The sequence below is a fragment of the Lytechinus variegatus genome, chromosome 3 (assembly GCF_018143015.1).
Source record: "Lytechinus variegatus isolate NC3 chromosome 3, Lvar_3.0, whole genome shotgun sequence".
In the NCBI taxonomy this organism is placed as follows: Eukaryota; Metazoa; Echinodermata; class Echinoidea; order Temnopleuroida; family Toxopneustidae; genus Lytechinus; species Lytechinus variegatus.
In genome coordinates, this window is record NC_054742.1 from 27,762,699 (window position 1) to 27,780,398 (window position 17,700).

At 37.4% G+C, this 17,700-nt stretch overlaps 1 protein-coding gene across 4 annotated transcripts in view; it reads left to right on the plus strand.

Annotated features, from left to right (window-relative positions):
• The window catches only part of LOC121410678, a 41,647-nt gene that overhangs the window by 21,424 nt on the left and 2,523 nt on the right, over nucleotides 1–17,700 (plus strand). For 3 of the 4 annotated variants that reach the window (XM_041602917.1, XM_041602919.1, XM_041602916.1), the window contains 36 exons: nucleotides 169–588; nucleotides 1,019–1,032; nucleotides 1,323–1,388; nucleotides 1,622–1,669; nucleotides 1,892–1,945; nucleotides 2,217–2,375; nucleotides 2,922–2,966; nucleotides 3,366–3,419; nucleotides 3,799–3,852; nucleotides 4,066–4,119; nucleotides 4,469–4,522; nucleotides 5,062–5,160; nucleotides 5,480–5,632; nucleotides 5,991–6,089; nucleotides 6,436–6,534; nucleotides 6,928–7,026; nucleotides 7,591–7,644; nucleotides 8,100–8,153; nucleotides 8,519–9,085; nucleotides 9,324–9,422; nucleotides 9,731–9,784; nucleotides 10,160–10,213; nucleotides 10,731–10,784; nucleotides 11,152–11,205; nucleotides 11,737–11,790; nucleotides 12,201–12,254; nucleotides 12,436–12,543; nucleotides 12,809–12,916; nucleotides 13,137–13,298; nucleotides 13,773–13,880; nucleotides 14,146–14,253; nucleotides 14,691–14,798; nucleotides 15,291–15,398; nucleotides 15,889–16,050; nucleotides 16,454–16,687; nucleotides 17,452–17,626. In XM_041602917.1, coding sequence (XP_041458851.1) covers nucleotides 169–588; nucleotides 1,019–1,032; nucleotides 1,323–1,388; nucleotides 1,622–1,669; nucleotides 1,892–1,945; nucleotides 2,217–2,375; nucleotides 2,922–2,966; nucleotides 3,366–3,419; nucleotides 3,799–3,852; nucleotides 4,066–4,119; nucleotides 4,469–4,522; nucleotides 5,062–5,160; nucleotides 5,480–5,632; nucleotides 5,991–6,089; nucleotides 6,436–6,534; nucleotides 6,928–7,026; nucleotides 7,591–7,644; nucleotides 8,100–8,153; nucleotides 8,519–9,085; nucleotides 9,324–9,422; nucleotides 9,731–9,784; nucleotides 10,160–10,213; nucleotides 10,731–10,784; nucleotides 11,152–11,205; nucleotides 11,737–11,790; nucleotides 12,201–12,254; nucleotides 12,436–12,543; nucleotides 12,809–12,916; nucleotides 13,137–13,298; nucleotides 13,773–13,880; nucleotides 14,146–14,253; nucleotides 14,691–14,798; nucleotides 15,291–15,398; nucleotides 15,889–16,050; nucleotides 16,454–16,687; nucleotides 17,452–17,626 — 4,050 coding nt within the window. The remainder of the gene's footprint in view (nucleotides 1–168; nucleotides 589–1,018; nucleotides 1,033–1,322; nucleotides 1,389–1,621; nucleotides 1,670–1,891; nucleotides 1,946–2,216; nucleotides 2,376–2,921; nucleotides 2,967–3,365; nucleotides 3,420–3,798; nucleotides 3,853–4,065; nucleotides 4,120–4,468; nucleotides 4,523–5,061; nucleotides 5,161–5,479; nucleotides 5,633–5,990; nucleotides 6,090–6,435; nucleotides 6,535–6,927; nucleotides 7,027–7,590; nucleotides 7,645–8,099; nucleotides 8,154–8,518; nucleotides 9,086–9,323; nucleotides 9,423–9,730; nucleotides 9,785–10,159; nucleotides 10,214–10,730; nucleotides 10,785–11,151; nucleotides 11,206–11,736; nucleotides 11,791–12,200; nucleotides 12,255–12,435; nucleotides 12,544–12,808; nucleotides 12,917–13,136; nucleotides 13,299–13,772; nucleotides 13,881–14,145; nucleotides 14,254–14,690; nucleotides 14,799–15,290; nucleotides 15,399–15,888; nucleotides 16,051–16,453; nucleotides 16,688–17,451; nucleotides 17,627–17,700) is intronic. The other variant, XM_041602918.1, reaches the window with a different exon arrangement.

Genomic DNA, 17,700 nt, shown 5'->3' on the forward strand with positions numbered 1-17,700 from the left:
GGAATTAGAAAGGGTCAAATTTGAATAAATATAGCTGCACCAGAAACTAAAAGAAAAGAGTTCATTGAATGATGTTGATATTACATTTGATATTGCCTATTTAAGAAGATTTAATACACTTTTGGTAATTTGTTTTTGTTTCTTTTTTTTCTTCAAATGCAACTGCAGGAGTGGTAGTAGACAATACAGACCTTTCAGTGTCTAGTAACAGCCTTGCAGATGGTAGTGAGGAAGTCTATTTCTCTGTCACCATGGGTTCCCAAGACCAGAGTGCAGATGCCAGGGAAGAAAATATGTGGCAGTTGTCAGCATACTTGACCAGCACCCCCGACGGATCCGGCAAGAGGGTTACTCTCGGCGAGGATATCCTCACTGCCAGGGAGTCCAGTCAAGCCCTTTTCTCAGGCTCCCGTACCGGCTTCTATGATCTCCGTGCACGGGTAGATCGAAACACCCTGGATTGCACTGCCAGCAATTACCTATGCGTAGAGGTGACCCGTGCACCGAACGCCCCTAACACATTCTCTTTCACAGGCTCACGGTCAGACTCACTTTCTTCTTGTGAGCGACTGGAATGTGCCAAAAAGCGTAAGTGGTGTTATAGCGGTGTGGCACCAGAAATGTGAAGCAGAGACTGGGCATAAGTTCCAGATAGAGACCCCTATCATTTTAGATCAGTTCACCCTTGCATGTCATTTCATAGGGGACCAATTTGCATGTTGAATCAGCCATAAGGAGCCGGCCACAACTTGTTGAACCAAGTTATGCTCAGAGTTCTTCCTCTGCCATATTTTATCCAGGTTCAAATGGAAATACATCAGGTTGCATGCTTATGTGTGTTTTGCATGTGTGAAGAATACTGTTCTAATTATACTTTGGAGAAAGTATACTTTGAGGCAATGGGATAGAATATTGACTGTTATGGTATGGTGGAGAAAAAGTTTAATATTTGTTTTCTTTGCTATTTTTCCCTCCATGATTTGTCATCCCTCTGCTCGCTATTCTTCATATTCATCAGCTGCCGGGCAGTATGTAAGTGTAACTTTCATTGAACTATACTTCTAAAATACATTGTAATCTATTTTTGTGCAAGATCAATATATAAACAAATTCATTGAGAAAAAAATTGGCAATGATGTGAAGATGATGACTTTTATTGCTTAATATAATGAATATTATTCTCAGATATTATAACAATAAGGGCAATATCAAATTGACTTTGAAACTGATAAAGATTCCATGCAACATACTTACACTGTAGGTGCGTTATTCAATTCCATCCCATATTGAAGATGTGATAATTTTTTTTTACAACTCAACAGTCAGAAGGCCCTCGTGGAGACAAGGGACAGAAAGGAGAACCTGGTGATGCCGATATAAATAGTGCTGTAAGTTTACGACACTGCTTATCATATTTTTTTTTAGACAGGATAAGGAAACTGGTTATATTAAAACCAAAATGCTGATGCATGCATGTATTTCCACATTAACATTTCATTCCTGTTTCAACATTCTTATTTAAAATGCATTAATTTGAAGATGACTGGAAAATTTTAATATTTAATTTAAAGGTAATTTAATGGCTAAGTTGAGTATTTTGTTTCACCTTTTCTCCCTGCAGAATTTCCCCCCTGGTATCCCAGGACCAGTTGGACCCCCTGGACCCACTGTAAGTTGGTCTCCTTTTTCCTGTTACAAATTTGTTTTGTTCTTTCTAGATGTTTGTGTATTTAAAGAAATGAAATATCATTTGTATGTTTATAAATTACTTATTTTGTGAAAGATTTGTGAAAGGTAATTACTATTTGTTTAAAGGTTTGAGACTGATGTTTCATTTCTTTGACAAGATCTTTCCATAAATGAGATTTCTTTTCTTCTTATTTCCAAACAGGGACCTGCTGGACCCGCTGGTAACAATGGACCTCCAGGACCCCCTGGACCCCGTGTAAGTTTTCCAATCATTCTTTATGGATTCATAAACATACACAAGATAACTGGTACTCTCTGTAAAATCTAGTGAACTTTGAATCACTTATGAATCAAACTGTTCATAGAAAAAGAAGTAATGAACTAAACCACAAATTAAGAAGTAATATATCTAGTTCATTCTTATATATTTTTCTATGCATTTTGTTGTCAGATTTTGAAGGTTATGAATGTATTTTCACTATGATTGTCATATATATTCATATTCTCTTAATAATATTATATTGTAGGGAAACCCTGGTATGGATGGATTGACTGGTTTACCTGGTATCCCTGGACCTCCTGGACCCCCAGGCAAGTCAGGATCATTGGTTGCATCCGCTCAGACTACCTCCTTCAACAAGGGACCCAGCCTTGCTGGATACCAATACCCACAGGCACAAGCTGCTGTAAGTCTTCAAACATCTACACAAGTTTTTTGTGCATAGTTGTTTACTTACGTTTTCCCAATGTGAGACAAAATTTATGGCATTCCCAATGTAGGTTTTGTACTCGAATTTGATACAGCAATATACTGACAGTACTTATGATTTGATTCAGTCTAACAAAATGATGATTGACTTTTTATTTGAAAAGATATCAGAATAAAAAAGGTCAGAATTCATTTTTTACCTAACCCTAACCCTATGTTCTAATAAAAAAAAGAATAAAGGGGCTAACCGCATGAAATGCAATGGCTTGTTGAAAATGGGAAAATGCTGTAGTGTAAGCTTGATCTCTCTTTTTTAATAAATACCACTGTATATCATTTGAGAGAGATGAAAATCACTTCTTTTTCAGCAACATTTGATTGTACATTCAAGTTTATTCCTAATTATGTATATTAATTTGAATTTATGATAAAAAAAATCATGTTCAGAAAAGCTTTTCTTTTGTGAGACTTTTTGTAAGTCTATTGTGGTAAACATCTAAGTATCCTTCTTCTTGTCATACAGGGCACCCCCGGACCACGTGGACCCCCAGGACCCCCAGGATCAAGGGTAAGTTTTTTCAGATTTTTTTCCCTGCTAAGCAAGAAAGTTAAAAAGTTTTCGGACAATTGTCGATGCTGCGTTGAATGAAGTAATAATGACTTTTGTATGTAGTAGCCCTAGGCCATTCCTAAATGAAAGAAATTAATTTTTTACATATGATGTAGTGAATCTGGATGGGGGAGGTTGAATAACTGATATCATAAGCAAAAACAGGTCTTGTTTTCTTTAAAAAAAAAAAAAACGGAATATATTGCTTGATTTCTATCTGATGTTTTATGTTTAAAGATTTTTGTATTTGCAATTCTATGTTCATATGTATATTTTTTAACATTAAATAAATGTATTTTGCAAGTACACAGTTGGAGATGAACATACATTTAATTGCTTTGTAATTTCACCCTCCAGGGACCCCAAGGTTTGACTGGACCTGCTGGACCATCTGGAGAGACTGGACCTGCTGTAAGTCATCTTCATTTTTCTTTCTTTTGTATGTTTTGCATGTGGTATGATATGCTCAACTCCCTAGTGATGATAACATGGGAGTCTCGGAGCACAATCGTGAAAACGATTGGTGAGAATTATTTATGATAAATGTTCGATCGTAGTGTTGATGTTGATAACAATGATGGTGGTTATGAAAGTATTGGTTTCTTTCTTTTATTTTATTTAGTTTTCCTACACTGTCCCAGAAAGATATCCCATAGTCTTTTTAATTCCCATAATTAAAAAAAAATATATTAATATTGAATATTGATTAGCACAGGCTTGCAAAATGCATAAATGATTAAAGATGGTGTTTATATGATTGAAATTTTCTTCCTTTCCATTTATATATCAGGGCAACTCTGGACCACCTGGACCCCCTGGACTCCCAGGACGCCCTGGATCTGATGTAAGTAAAAATTCCATTGAATTCACTCATTATTCTATGAGAGGAAGTATATTAGCAATATTTCAAAAGACAAGCTCTTTGCTCCAACTTAACAATTTATATTAATTCTATTCTTATTTGTATAATGAAAGATCTCTTATTTGTTTAAAGGTATTTTGACACTGTACTGCCCCTATTTCAGATGTAAATTGTATTTCTCCTCTTTCATTTTAGGGAGATGATGGTGCCCCAGGATCTCAGGGACAACGTGGACCTGCTGGTACTCCTGTAAGTAGAAATCCTTTACCTAAATTCCAACATTTGACACTCTACTCTGGTTTTAATATTAGGTTTTTGCAGACTACTGGATTAGATTTCAGAGTAACTTTTAATCCTATTCGTATAATAATACTACTATTTCTGTTTTGAAATACGTAACTCCTTATCAATCACTCATGATGAAGATAGTGATAGGAGTATGAGCAATGTAAATTATGTAGCACAAGCGGTTGTCCAAACTAAAATAGTACATATACTTTGAAACATTTGGAGAAGAGTAACAATGATTTACAAATCAACATAAAGTTGGAGAAATTGATGAGTAATATCTAACTATGTGTTTTCCTTTCAACACTAGGGATCCCGTGGAACCCCCGGAATGCCTGGAGCCCCCGGAATGAAGGGACATCAGGTCAGTAAACCTTTATCACTTATTGGTGTGAAAAAAGATCAGTATAATGCTCAAGGAAAACTCCTTTAATAGTTCAAGTATACTTTTATTTGCTTTTGCCACCTGAAGGTAGACATCATAGATCATTTCTTTGGAGGATGGTATTTTTGGAGGATGGTATGAAGGGGTGAAGACATACATAAAGTGTAACATGGAATGGAAAATCATGTGATATCCTAATGAATAGTAACTGCTTTCAAATGCTCAAAATAACCATTTGAAGATTATTTATGGTTCTTTTTTGTGGGGTAGGAAAGTGAGTGGTAAGTAAAAGACAAAATCACCCTTTTTAGGTCAAGTGTATATTGCATTAAAATATTGGAATGGTTCATATTCACCAATCATGTCAAATAAGAATCTGGTTGCAAAAGTTGTTCCTTTGTTAGTTATGCTGAGATCACCACCATTGGTGTATCTACTCGATCAAGTGTATTTCATAGAGAGATAGTTATTTCTCCAGGCAGCATTGAGTATCAAGATTTCTTTTCTATACCTCTCAGGGTCTACCTGGTCTATCAGGAAGCAAGGGAGAGCGTGGAGAGACTGGAGAGCGTGGAAGTGATGGAAACCCAGGACCTGTTGGTGCTCCAGGACCTGCTGTAAGTACTTCATGTTGGTACCCCAAAAAAAATCAAATAAAAAAAACATTCAATTGTCCTGACTTCATATTTTCTTCATCTACCACATTTCTGCTAACAATTCCTGTTGTTTTCTCCTTGAATGTTGTAATGTGTAATTAGTAATAACATTTTCATAAAGACCACCTGCCTTTTAATAAATGGCTGTTCTTCAAGATAGAGTGACATTTCTTTGGAGACTGCATTATTTGTATATGTTGTATTTCTCCATGGGAGCTGAGTCTATCTTACCTTTTATTGTGATCTGTCATGATGCATTGGTCTCATTATTTTCCTTCAGGGACCATCTGGACAACCTGGTGAACGTGGCCGAACTGGACCCGCTGGACCTCAGGGAGACCGTGGAGCAGATGGAGCCACTGGATCTCAGGGACCTCCAGGATCAACTGGACCTGCTGGAGCCCCAGGAATGCCTGGAATTGCTGGAGCTAAGGTGATACAATAAAACAATTTCTTCTATTTATATTCCTGAACACAAAATACTTTGAATGTGAGGGCTGGTAGACATTCTAACAACAACAAAAAAAGAAGGGAAAGTTTATTTAGTGGACACCTCCTGCTGCATCTACAGTAATAATGCCATATTTCATTAATAGTGTCAAATGTTGAAAGATATGTGACTTATTCATCACAAGACTACTAATTTATTATTAGTGATGAAGATATTTATCCTATGATTGGAACCAATCTGGTTTTATGCTTGGTTATTTTTTTTATTATTGAAAGATTTTTGTTGATTTCCCATAAATGTTCAGGAAATTTTAATGTAATGGATTGTTATTTATATATAGGGAGATGCTGGATCACCAGGAGCCCGTGGACCACCTGGACTCCAAGGAGCCCGTGGAGAGCGTGGATCTGAGGGATCACAAGGACAGACTGGACCTCCAGTAAGTAGCCCTTGATGCTTTAATTGTGTAATTTTTCATTCAATTCTGATATTTGTTCTTTTGCTTGTTTGATTTCAATCTTCCTCGCAATTTACTTGATCTTTAGCTTTAAAATATAAAAGTAAATGGTTCATTTTATATACATAATAGCCTTGGACCCTGTAGTGTTGGAGCAGTACAATGGAAAGCTAATGACTGACCATTTTCAAATAATGTTTCTCTTACAACATAGAGTATTGATGTTTGTTTTTCAGCAAGTGATTTAAATGAAAAAAAAAAAACATTATGATAAGTATATTTCAGCTGTCATTAATTGCAAAATAATTTTTATTTCTTTTTCATTTAGGGTGTCCCCGGACGTGATGGATCAAATGGAGCCAAGGGATCTGCTGGACCCCCAGGTGCTCAGGGAACTCCAGGTTTCCCAGGAGCCCGTGGACCCCCAGTAAGTTGATTAAGTTCCTTTCATGAATTGTTCTTCTGGATTAAGGGGGCGGGGAATAATGCATGGGATTATAAGACCTATTTGGTAAGAAACCTTGAGAAGGCTTGATTCAATATTGAAAATTGTATGCCATTTCTAATTGCAGTAACCCTTGATGTGAACATTCTTACTATCATTGATTTTCCAATTTGGTTTTGTTGGCCCTTGAATTGTGACATGCTGTATGTTAAATACAGATCTCTGTTTTAAAAGATTAAACTGATTTTCACTTTTCTGACCTATATCATGAAAACTGATTTCAACGTTACCTAGAGAAGCTCTAGATTCTAAATACATGAAAGGTACTGCTTTTTGTACTGGATAATAATATATTTCATTCTGTGTTTTGTTTAGGGACCTGCTGGTAGCCCAGGACCTGCTGGTTCAAAGGGAGACCAAGGAAACCCAGGACAGCCTGGAGCTCAAGGAGAGACTGGACCTACTGGACCTCGTGTAAGTTGATTTATTCTCAGGCTGGCTTATGAATTACATTTAATATTCAATTCCAGTTGGTGTTGTGTTGTTTCGTGCTGTTTGGAATGGTTAACATGTTGTAGATGAACATTGTTTTATCTGCATGAATAGTAATTTACAATCATGATGAATTGTGTCTGAAATATATATGTATACAATCTTAATAGCTTTCAAAGCATGAAACAGAGCTAAAATAATTGTCCCTTTTTACTCAGTATTATTCTCTTCCTTTTTTTTAAAATGAATATACTGAAGCTTTTATTAGGATGACTCATGCTAATCTTGTAGAAATGTCTATTCGAGAAAAAATGGAAAAAGATATATCCACATTCATTATTCATCCCTCAAAATACTGCAGTTCCTCTCATTGGGGTAGCACCCTTGTTTTATTGAAATGGATTATTATGCCATGTACACTTGTAGAAAAGTGTCACTCTATGAGAGAAATGACTTACATGAATGCGGGTCTGTCATCTGCAATCATCATTGTTTGCCTCGATTGTCTTCTCTTCTTATGATTCCTTTCTCATTTTACTATTACAGGGAGAGACTGGACCTGCTGGACCCCCAGGAGCACAGGGAGAGAGCGGAGAGAGGGTCAGTCTCTTCATAATTACTTGAATTAGATCTCCCTTTTTGACTTAAGTATATCGATCCCATTGCATCACAGGGATGATTGACATACAAATATCTAATGTAAACATATATGCTAATCAGAATAGAAAAAAATACCTCGCATGAAATATTCATCCATTATTGTATAAGAAATACACAAAATTAGAGACAAGTAGAAAAACAAGTAAGATTAATGCATCTTCAGTTGTTCTTAAATAGAGAGTTGGTCAACAGTGGGGAAATAATGCTGACAAATTTGACATTTAGATATGATATATAGCATTTTGTGTGCTGATGTTATATGAATTTTGGATTGATTGTTTGATCTATTTCTTTATTATCTTACCCTAAGGTTTGATAGTGTAATATGTTGATGAATTATCTTCAAAAGTTACAATCAATTTAAGATGAACATATTTGTTTGCCTTACTTTGTAGGGACCCCGTGGAAGTGTTGGACCTGCTGGACCACCAGGTGGTGTCGGAGAGCGTGTAAGTAGCCATTCATGATCAGTTCCAGAACTTTAATTGCAAAGAGGTCTTCTTTTCATGGGTTTTTAATGATATATTTGGTACAACGATCAGTTGACATGATGAGAGACACTGAAAGGGATTCCTTTATTTTCTTTGTTTGTTTCATATTTTCAACCTTTTTTTTCTTAAGGATTTTAAATCAAGATTTGTATTGTGCTAATAGGAGACATTTATGAACCAAATATACATGTCTTATTTGATAGACGAAATACCCCCCAGAAAAAAAAAAAATGTATATATACAAAAAATGTGCAAATTGTTTGAAAATTAAAATGTTTTCGAATGCTTAACGTAAAATAATTTCTTTGATTTGTCTTTGACAGGGACCCATGGGACCTCCAGGTATGTCTGGAGCCCCAGGAGCACCAGGAGCAAAGGGAGACCGTGGATTGCCTGGTGAACGTGGATCTGCTGGTGCTAAGGGATCTGCTGGAGAGTCTGGCCGTCCCGGTGAACCAGGTATGCCAGGACAGAGGGGACTTACTGGACCCCCAGGCAAGCAAGGACGTGATGGAAAGCCCGGACCTGCTGGTGCACCCGGAGAACCTGGAAACCCTGGACCTGCTGGAGCTTCTGGCCAGCGTGGTCTTCCTGGTCTTGTTGGTCTGCCAGGACCTCAAGGACAACGTGGAATACGTGGAGAAGATGGAGGACAAGGAGCTCCTGGTGCCCCTGGTTTGACTGGTGAGCCTGGAAAGCGTGGAGAACCTGGTATTGCTGGACCTCCTGGACCTCAGGGAGCCGCTGGAGAGAGAGGTAACCAGGGACCTCAAGGAGCTGCTGGATCTATGGGACCCCCAGGACCTCCTGGAGCAACTGGTGATGCTGGAGCACAAGGAGATGTTGGATCCCCTGGAGAGTCTGGACCTCAGGGACCTCCTGGAGCCCGTGTAAGTAAATGTAGTAGTCAGAAGTCTTGTTTTCTAACATTTAATTTGTTTATCATTCTCTACAGTACACAGAAACATATGCCAAATTAATAGGAATTTAAAGCGGCTATTATATTTATTTCATTTGATAATGGATATTGTCATTTCTATAAGGATGAACATCATATGTATTTGATTCTTTTGAGTGATTTTTCCTGTAGTTTATGAACTTTTTTTCCTCTTAATCTTGTGTTATTAGGGAGAGCGTGGTGCCCCTGGTGAACGTGGACCACAGGGACTTACTGGACCTCAGGGACGACGTGGAATCAGTGGACGCGCTGGAAATGATGGTGCTACTGTAAGTATAGTCTGAAAGGAGTTGTATCAGAAATTTGAGATCACTTTTTTGACCAATTTCACTAAAAAGAGAAAAAAGACAAATTTTTGTTGCAAATTGGACAGTTCTATTGTCTCTTCAGAGCAAGAGGAACGTAAGATTTGTGATGAAGCGTGTGATATGGCTCTCCTAGATTTCACCATATTCTTATACAAACAATGTAGGGAAAATGATGACATCATGGGAGATAGTTGAACATCCCCACCCCATCCCCGTTGAAGAGATGATTTGTATAATTTTGCAAGATTTTGTAATCTTTTCTATTTCAGGGACCCCCAGGACAGAAGGGAGAGATGGGACCTCCTGGTAATGTTGGACTTCAGGTAAGGAAATTTCCATATCATCCCTAGTGTGTAAACGCAATCTCTCACAACTATTTTGTGTGTAATGTAATGGATCATGTAATGTTTACTCTAAAGTAGATTTGCTTAGTAATAGTATTGATTAATGCTTTTACTTTACAAGTGTACAAAAGGCAGAATAGTTAAATGAGAATTAAATATTAAAACTTCATGGTTGTTGCATTTAAATGGTTAGCATGTAAAAAAAAATCAGAATTTGTTTTGAAGTAGATGACCGTATACCTACAAAATTTTTAATAAAAATTGATTACCTTTTGTATTATATTGATCACAATCTACACATTTTACTTTTATGAAACTTGAATTCTAAAAAGAAATTAATTGTTCTGTTAACAGGGACCTCCTGGAGAACTTGGACCCTCCGGACCACCTGGCGCCCGTGGACCACCTGTAAGTCTAACCCTCCTTACTTCATCTTTTCATTTTCATTAGTATTATATGGGTATCACCAGGGTCATGTTATGTAGAGATGGACAAACTACATGCATGCAACAATAATGTTAATGCCCCTTGGCTATTTGAAAGAGATTATAATAACAGGCATTTATATAGCGCCATCTATCTAGAAATATTCTATTCCAAGGTGCACAAGAAAAGAAAGAATGAGAAAGTTTAGATGAGTGCCAATAACTAATACTGTTAGAAAAGATAAGTCTAACCCTGTATGGGGTCTTAGTAATGAGAATGGTCACCAAAACTGTTCATGGTTGCCATTGGAATGAGTTTCATATATAAAGTGTGAAGTCATTGAAGAATACTGGTAAATGCAGTATCAAAATGAAGATGTAAAAAATTCAGATAAGACAAGCAGTGTGTATACTTGTAGTTATGTGATGTGGATTACACCCTTGTTCAATGTGGCAACTACGGAGCTAATGACTTGATATTTGATTTTGCTATCTTTCAGGGACCAAGTGGAAGCCCTGGACCTGATGGACCTGCTGGAGCTGAGGGAGATAGGGTAAGTTTTATCAAGAATAGAAATATCAAGCTTAATATATCTAAGAATAGAAATATCAAGCTAAATATATCTTTTTTTATGAAGGATGAGTTCTTGCACAGATTATTTCAGGCACCATTTAATCAAATTTATTTTATAGACCGAGCAGCTGCCTATTTTATTTAAGGGAAATTTGAGAAAAAAATTAAATATACGAACAAATTTTATCAAAAACATATGTTCTACATGATTCAGACAATATACAACATTTCTCTCAACTGAAGTCTCGTATTAGGAAACAAATGAAACAAGTAATTTTGGATTCTAGCCATAAGTCTACTTTGCCTTGACTAAAATTAATTTTTGGTATTCTCTTTCCCCCTGACAGGGACCAGTTGGACCTATGGGACCCAGTGGACCTTCTGGACTACCCGGTGAAAGGGTAAGTGATAGTTTCAATCCCTCTATATTGAGTTAGCTCAGGAGTAACATTGTCTATACATTGATTTAGTTGGTAGTACTTTGTAGTCTTTTGACTGCAAACTTTTTCACGTCTTCCGCTTGACTTTTGTGTATTTTGCATCGCATGTACAAATAACATGCTTGATATATACAGTCAGCCTCTTACATATACGGAAAAGGTTAGCGTGGATTTTTTAAAATTTAGATGATGGCATTTAAGATATTAGATCAAAGAATCAAAATGGGTAAGTTTTCTAAAAGCAGAAAACTGTAACTTGCCTAGAGATTGCAAAGCATTGTGTGTAATGTTTATGGGGATAGACTTGAGTAACATATTTTGACTGATCATCCAGAACCCCTCATCTGGAAGACTAATGCATTATTTTTTTTAGACTTAGAGGGGCAAATCCGTGACATGTAGGTGGTAATGAAGTTGTACACTTTCATTATTGCCTCTGGATATGTCATGTATTTCCATGAGATTTGATGAATGGTTTGGTTTCTTTAATAGGGAGACAATGGAGAGCCTGGACCTGCTGGAGCACCTGGACAGCGTGGAGATCCTGTAAGTTCATTTCTTGTATAGACAATGTGTATTTTGAAAAATATTCTTTTCTGTGCAGCAATTGTATGTTCAGTTAAGTTCATATTTCATTTTCATATGAAGACCACCATTCAGCTGTAGCTTATTTAGTTTAGAAATAGTTGTGCAAGTTTTTATACCTTCGTGGGGTATCAAAATATCAAATGAAACAGCTATGTTGGTAAAGTATAATAGCATATGTTTTAATCCTTGTGGTTGGGTCAATGTTGGTTTGACTATGCAGTGTGGAAAATGCTGATTTTATATGGCAATGCCTACTTATAAAAAATGAGATTGAAATGTCAATATATGCATGGGGGAATCTGCACATGTAATAAAACTATGAACTGTAAGGTATAACTTTTTCAATGTCCTGTTTTTTTTTTCTTTAGGGAGATCAAGGACCTCAGGGATCACCTGGATCACCCGGATTTGCTGGACCACCTGTAAGTTTTGCCATTATTATGAATACAAATACAAATTACCAAGTACTAAATCTTATCCAATATACTTGACATTTTCTGCCTTCTGAAAACCCATTCATCTGATTTAGTTTTTGTTTTTCCTTTATTTTGAGTGTCACATGATGTGGTATTTTCACATTTGTCCATTCTTCTAATTTTTTAGGGCCGCCCAGGAAACTCTGGACCTCAAGGAGAAGTTGGACCCACTGGAGCTAGAGGAGAGACTGGACCACCAGGACCTTCTGGACCTACTGGAGACCCAGGACCACAGGTAAACTTTTTGTTTTCCCTTACAGAAAATAGACCAGAACAAACACACACATTTTGTAAAACTTGATTGATTTTTTAAAATGAAATTAAGCATAGGATAGTAAGATTTATTAGATACACAAATACCTCTGAATAGGATCCGAGATGTGACCACATGATTTTATGATGAAGTTTTAAGAGGAGGGGGTCTTGGATTATAGTGTATATAGGGTTTCCTTTACAAATACTAATAAGGAAACATCTTTGCCGTTCCTACTCATATTCAGGGACCTCTTGGAGCACCAGGAGCACAAGGAGAACGTGGAGAGACTGGACCTCAAGGATCATCTGGACCCCCAGGACCAATTGGAAGCCTTGGAGCACCTGGAGCACAGGTACACCATTGAAATTATTTGATGTTTCTATTTGGGGTATGGTTTCTTTAAATCAGTCCACATTAAAGAAAAAAAAAGATTTACTGACTGATGCATACCTGCATGTGCTTCATTATTTCAAATGTCAATTTGAATACTCTGCTGTGTTCTCAATTGCTGGTTTCTTTTTTGTTTGTTTTTTTGTATATGCTGTAATTTACTCTCTGATTACCTTTGACAGGGACCTCCTGGACCCCCTGGACCTTCTGGCAATGCTGGTAGCCCTGGCCAGCCTGGTGCTCGTGGAGAGCCAGGACAGACTGGACCTCCTGGACAACCTGGTCTTTCTGGAGCCACTGGACCACCTGGAGAGCGTGGAGACAAAGGAAATGATGGACAATCTGTAAGTTCTCCCAACTTTTAGAACTATGATTGATCTTCCTTGCATCTCTAGGTCTGAAGCAGTACGTCGTTGGCAAACTCTCAGTTCTTGTGTGATAGCATGCAAACATCAAATTATACAATGTAGACTTTAAAACGCAAAGCAAGAAACTTCTTATCAATCGCAAGTCAATTTTATGTCCAAAATCATAGTAATTTCTACTGACCTGTTTTTTTTTTAACAACTGAAAGTATGGATTGATTTACTTTAGTTAACAATTTCCTACCAATCGTATGTTTGCAATTGATTGTAAATAATTTTCCCTGTGAGAAACTCCTTACTACCTACTGTAATTGAGCAGTATGTGCAGTTGAGCAGTCAACTTGAGACTTGCGAGTGTAGAAAAGTTAGTTGCGAAGTGTTGAGCCATCTTTGCCAGTTAAGTGGTGTTATTAGATTTTCAAAACTGATTTTGTTTTCTTTTATTTCTAAAAGGGAGCTACTGGACCTGCTGGACCCCCTGGACCTCCCGGACAATCTGGAGTCCTTGGTCTTGCTGGAGGTGTTGGACCCCGTGGAGCTGCTGGACCCCCTGGAGCACCAGTAAGTACTAGAAATCAGTGAAAATTCTACCATTGCTCTGAGAGCTTTGTGGACTTTCATCATTTGTTTGGAGTTGACATTGATTTGATTTGTAATATACCTCACAACATTTCATCATATTCCATTTTAAGAAGTTTGGATATAGTAAGCATTTTTTAGAAAAAAGGAAAGTTTGCAAAGATATAAACAATACCACCCATGCAGTTGCATAGATAAGCATTGGTGCTTGCACTTGTATTGATGGTTATTATCATTATATTGACAGGGAGAACCTGGAAGCCGTGGACCCGCTGGAAAGTCTGGAGATAGGGGATCACCTGGAGCCGTTGGACCCCCAGGAAACCCTGGACCTGCAGGAGAGAATGGAATCCCTGTAAGTAATTACAAACCTACAACTGGCACCTACAAACTTTGAATAACAAATATTTATTTTCTTTGTGTAAAATTCTCAATTTGAAAGCAGCTCTTCATTAACTGTAAGTGTTTTCATATTCAATCTTGATATGAGTTTAGTCTCCATCAATGTGACTAACATGTCTTCAGATACAATTATAATTCTTACAATCATAAAATCTGTGTAGAGAAAATGTTTGAAATGCCAGTGGAAAATAAAATCTTTCAGTATTCTTGCTTATATGCAAATTAAGCTATTCCTTAATGAATATAATACTTGTTACTGATACTAAAAATCTAAACGGACCTTCAGGTGACATTTGTGTAAGGTTATATCAGTGGTTTATCTCTATGTGATTTCTGAAGTCTGGTATTTAACTGGTAAAGCAGTAATATATTTATGTCTTTTCTTTGTAGGGAAGCGATGGAAATGATGGAGCACCTGGACCACAAGGATCTCGTGGAGAGAAGGGAGACACTGGTGCCGCTGGAGCCAATGGATCACCTGGAGCACCAGGACCAATCGTAAGACCCAATTTTCATTTCTCTGCTCTACTCTATTCATAGTGTACTAAGACCTACATAATATGAAACAAATTTTGATGCCAAGAGCCGTTTGCCATATTTATTTCCTATTTGCACATTGCTGTAAGATATCTCACTAAAGATAATCAAGGAGTTATGAATCTCAGAAATAGAATAGGTAAAATATAGGAATATTTATAGAATAAGTACATATTTTACCAATGAAAAAAGAAAAATGTCATAGAAAAATGTCATTTTTATTTTAAGATGAATAGGTGATAAAAGAATCATTATTTTGGAACTAAGGATAGTAATAATAATGATGATGTTGATTGTGATGAGGAGGAGGATGGATGATGATGGATGATGATACTGATAGTGATCTTTCCCATTCCTTGTTCCCTCTACAATGATATATCATGTTTGAAGTAGAACTCATATTACCCAGGGATGCAAATAATATAAGCCAACCCTTTCTTTCCTTTGTCCCAGGGTGCCCCTGGACCTGCTGGTTCTGCTGGACCACGTGGTGAGACTGGAGCTGCTGGTGCCCCAGGACCTCAGGGTCCCACTGGTGCCCGTGGATCAACTGGACCTGCTGTAAGCCTGCCTTACTTCTCATTTTCACATCTAGATTATTATAGTCCAGTACCATGTAAAATCTCATAACATGGATATTGATTGATAATTCACAGTTCTACTGCTGTAACCATGTAAAATGTAAATATTACATAGTAATAACATGCTATAATATTTCTACCATTTACAATCTAAAATGCATCACTAATGTAACCTATTATTAGTGATGCATATAACTACTTTGTTATCTTTTACTAAATAACATATGTCTACTTTCCTAGTTATTCATACTTAATATTTTAGAAGGATTTGGTCTCATTAACTGCTGCATATCTTATTGGTGATGCAATATCAAGTTAAGCTTTATGCAAGTATGCTATTGTATTTTTTTTTCTTTTTAAAATTCACTGTCTGCTGTATTTTCCTGTAACATTTTTTTTCATTTTTCATTCTTGTATGTTATTTCTAGAGCTCTTTAATTAATACAATTTGTACATCTTACTGCTTTTAGGGACCTGCTGGACCATCTGGACCTGCTGGAGAGCGTGGAGAGACTGGACCTGCTGGACACAAGGGACACACTGGAGTTCCTGGACTTCCTGGTCTTCAGGGAACCCCTGGACCCATGGGAGAGCCTGGTGCACCCGGAGAACAAGGACAGCAAGGAACTAGGGTTAGTTCAGAATTCATTTCATTTGGACTATATTTGGCTTACCAACATTCTTTCATATCATAGGGAAAGGGAAGTAAAAAACACCAACACAATCATACTTATACATGTACCATACAAGCAAAAGGTAAATCATTTGTCCATGAGAGTTCTTCATAAAGGTCATTTTGATGTATGGAGATTGTCAGCAGTACATTGCAAACTCCAGTCCTATCAAGTCTAATATTTCTGTTATTCCATTCTTAGCTCTCCCAAAACCTGTAATGAACCTCCTTCATTTCATTCACATAGGGATATTTTAGACTTGGTTTTTTTAGGGATATATTTCTACATTTGTATGTGTTCCCAAAAGTTGAGTTAAAATAGACAGTGTTAATCTTACTATTATTTGTGGTATTCCATTCAGGGATTGCCCGGTGCACGTGGATCCAATGGAAATGATGGACCCCCAGGACCCCGTGGATTTGACGGACCAGAAGGACCCCGTGGACCCCGTGGAGAGGGTGGATCATCTGGACCCCCAGGACCCCCTGGACCTCCTGGACCCCCTGGACCTCCTGGCCAAGTTCAGTCATCCTACGGAATCAGATACCCATCCTTCCAATCTGGTGGCAAGGGACCTTCTCCTTATGGTTATGCTGTAAGTTTCTAGTCAATACATCTTAACATCACCATCATTCCAGCTCTTTCATCGGGGACTGGATTTTTACATAAATGGTCTGCATTATTCTTGCATTGCAATGTTCAGTTTGGTTTCCTTACCTTCACCGTGCTGTAGAAAATGCAAACAAAATATATAAAGTACTAAGAACTCCACTAGAAATTTTGATATATATTAACTTGGATCTGATGAGTAATTGCCACAGAATTAAGACATTGTTTTTCAATGGGAATGTTCTCCTTTTAACAAAATGACATACATTGAGGAGCTTTGCATCCACTCAAATAATTTCATCGTGCTGGTATCACATCACGCAAGACATCTTGGCTCGTAATTTGAAGTCCAATTTAAGCTTAGACCATGTTCTTACTCTGGGTTCTTTCATGGAATTTATACGGTGAAGACAACTATTTTATTTATTACGCTTATTAATGAATTGCATGTCAAATGAGCTGATTCTAATTAAACCTGTTATAAAACCTTTCACAATTTGTAAACCATGATATCCCAGATTTTAAAGTAAATCAGAGTCAGATATCACCCTAAGCCCTTGCAAGACTGATTGATTTGCAATATCCTCATTGAGCACTTTCACAAATTGAATTCTACCTAGTGGCCAAGTTCCGACGTGGGGTTGAGCCACACTCCCTCCTTTACTGTATTCTTGACATCTTGATATGTTTCTTGAATGTGGGATGCAGTATTATGATATTTTCTTTTCCAATTACCATTTTGGCTTACAGTACAGAGATGACAGCAAGAATGATGCCATCAAGATCAGTGATCAGGAACTCGTTGGTGTGATCAGTTCTCTCAGCCAGCAAGTCGACCAGATCAAATCACCACAGGGCAAGACCCAGACCAACCCTGCCAGGTCCTGCAAAGACATCTTCCTCAACAATGCTGAAGCCACTGATGGTGAGTAATAACCCCCTCCTTACCCCTCTGAAGTCACAGCATGAATTAAAGAGGTCTTAATTCTCTTTAGGTAA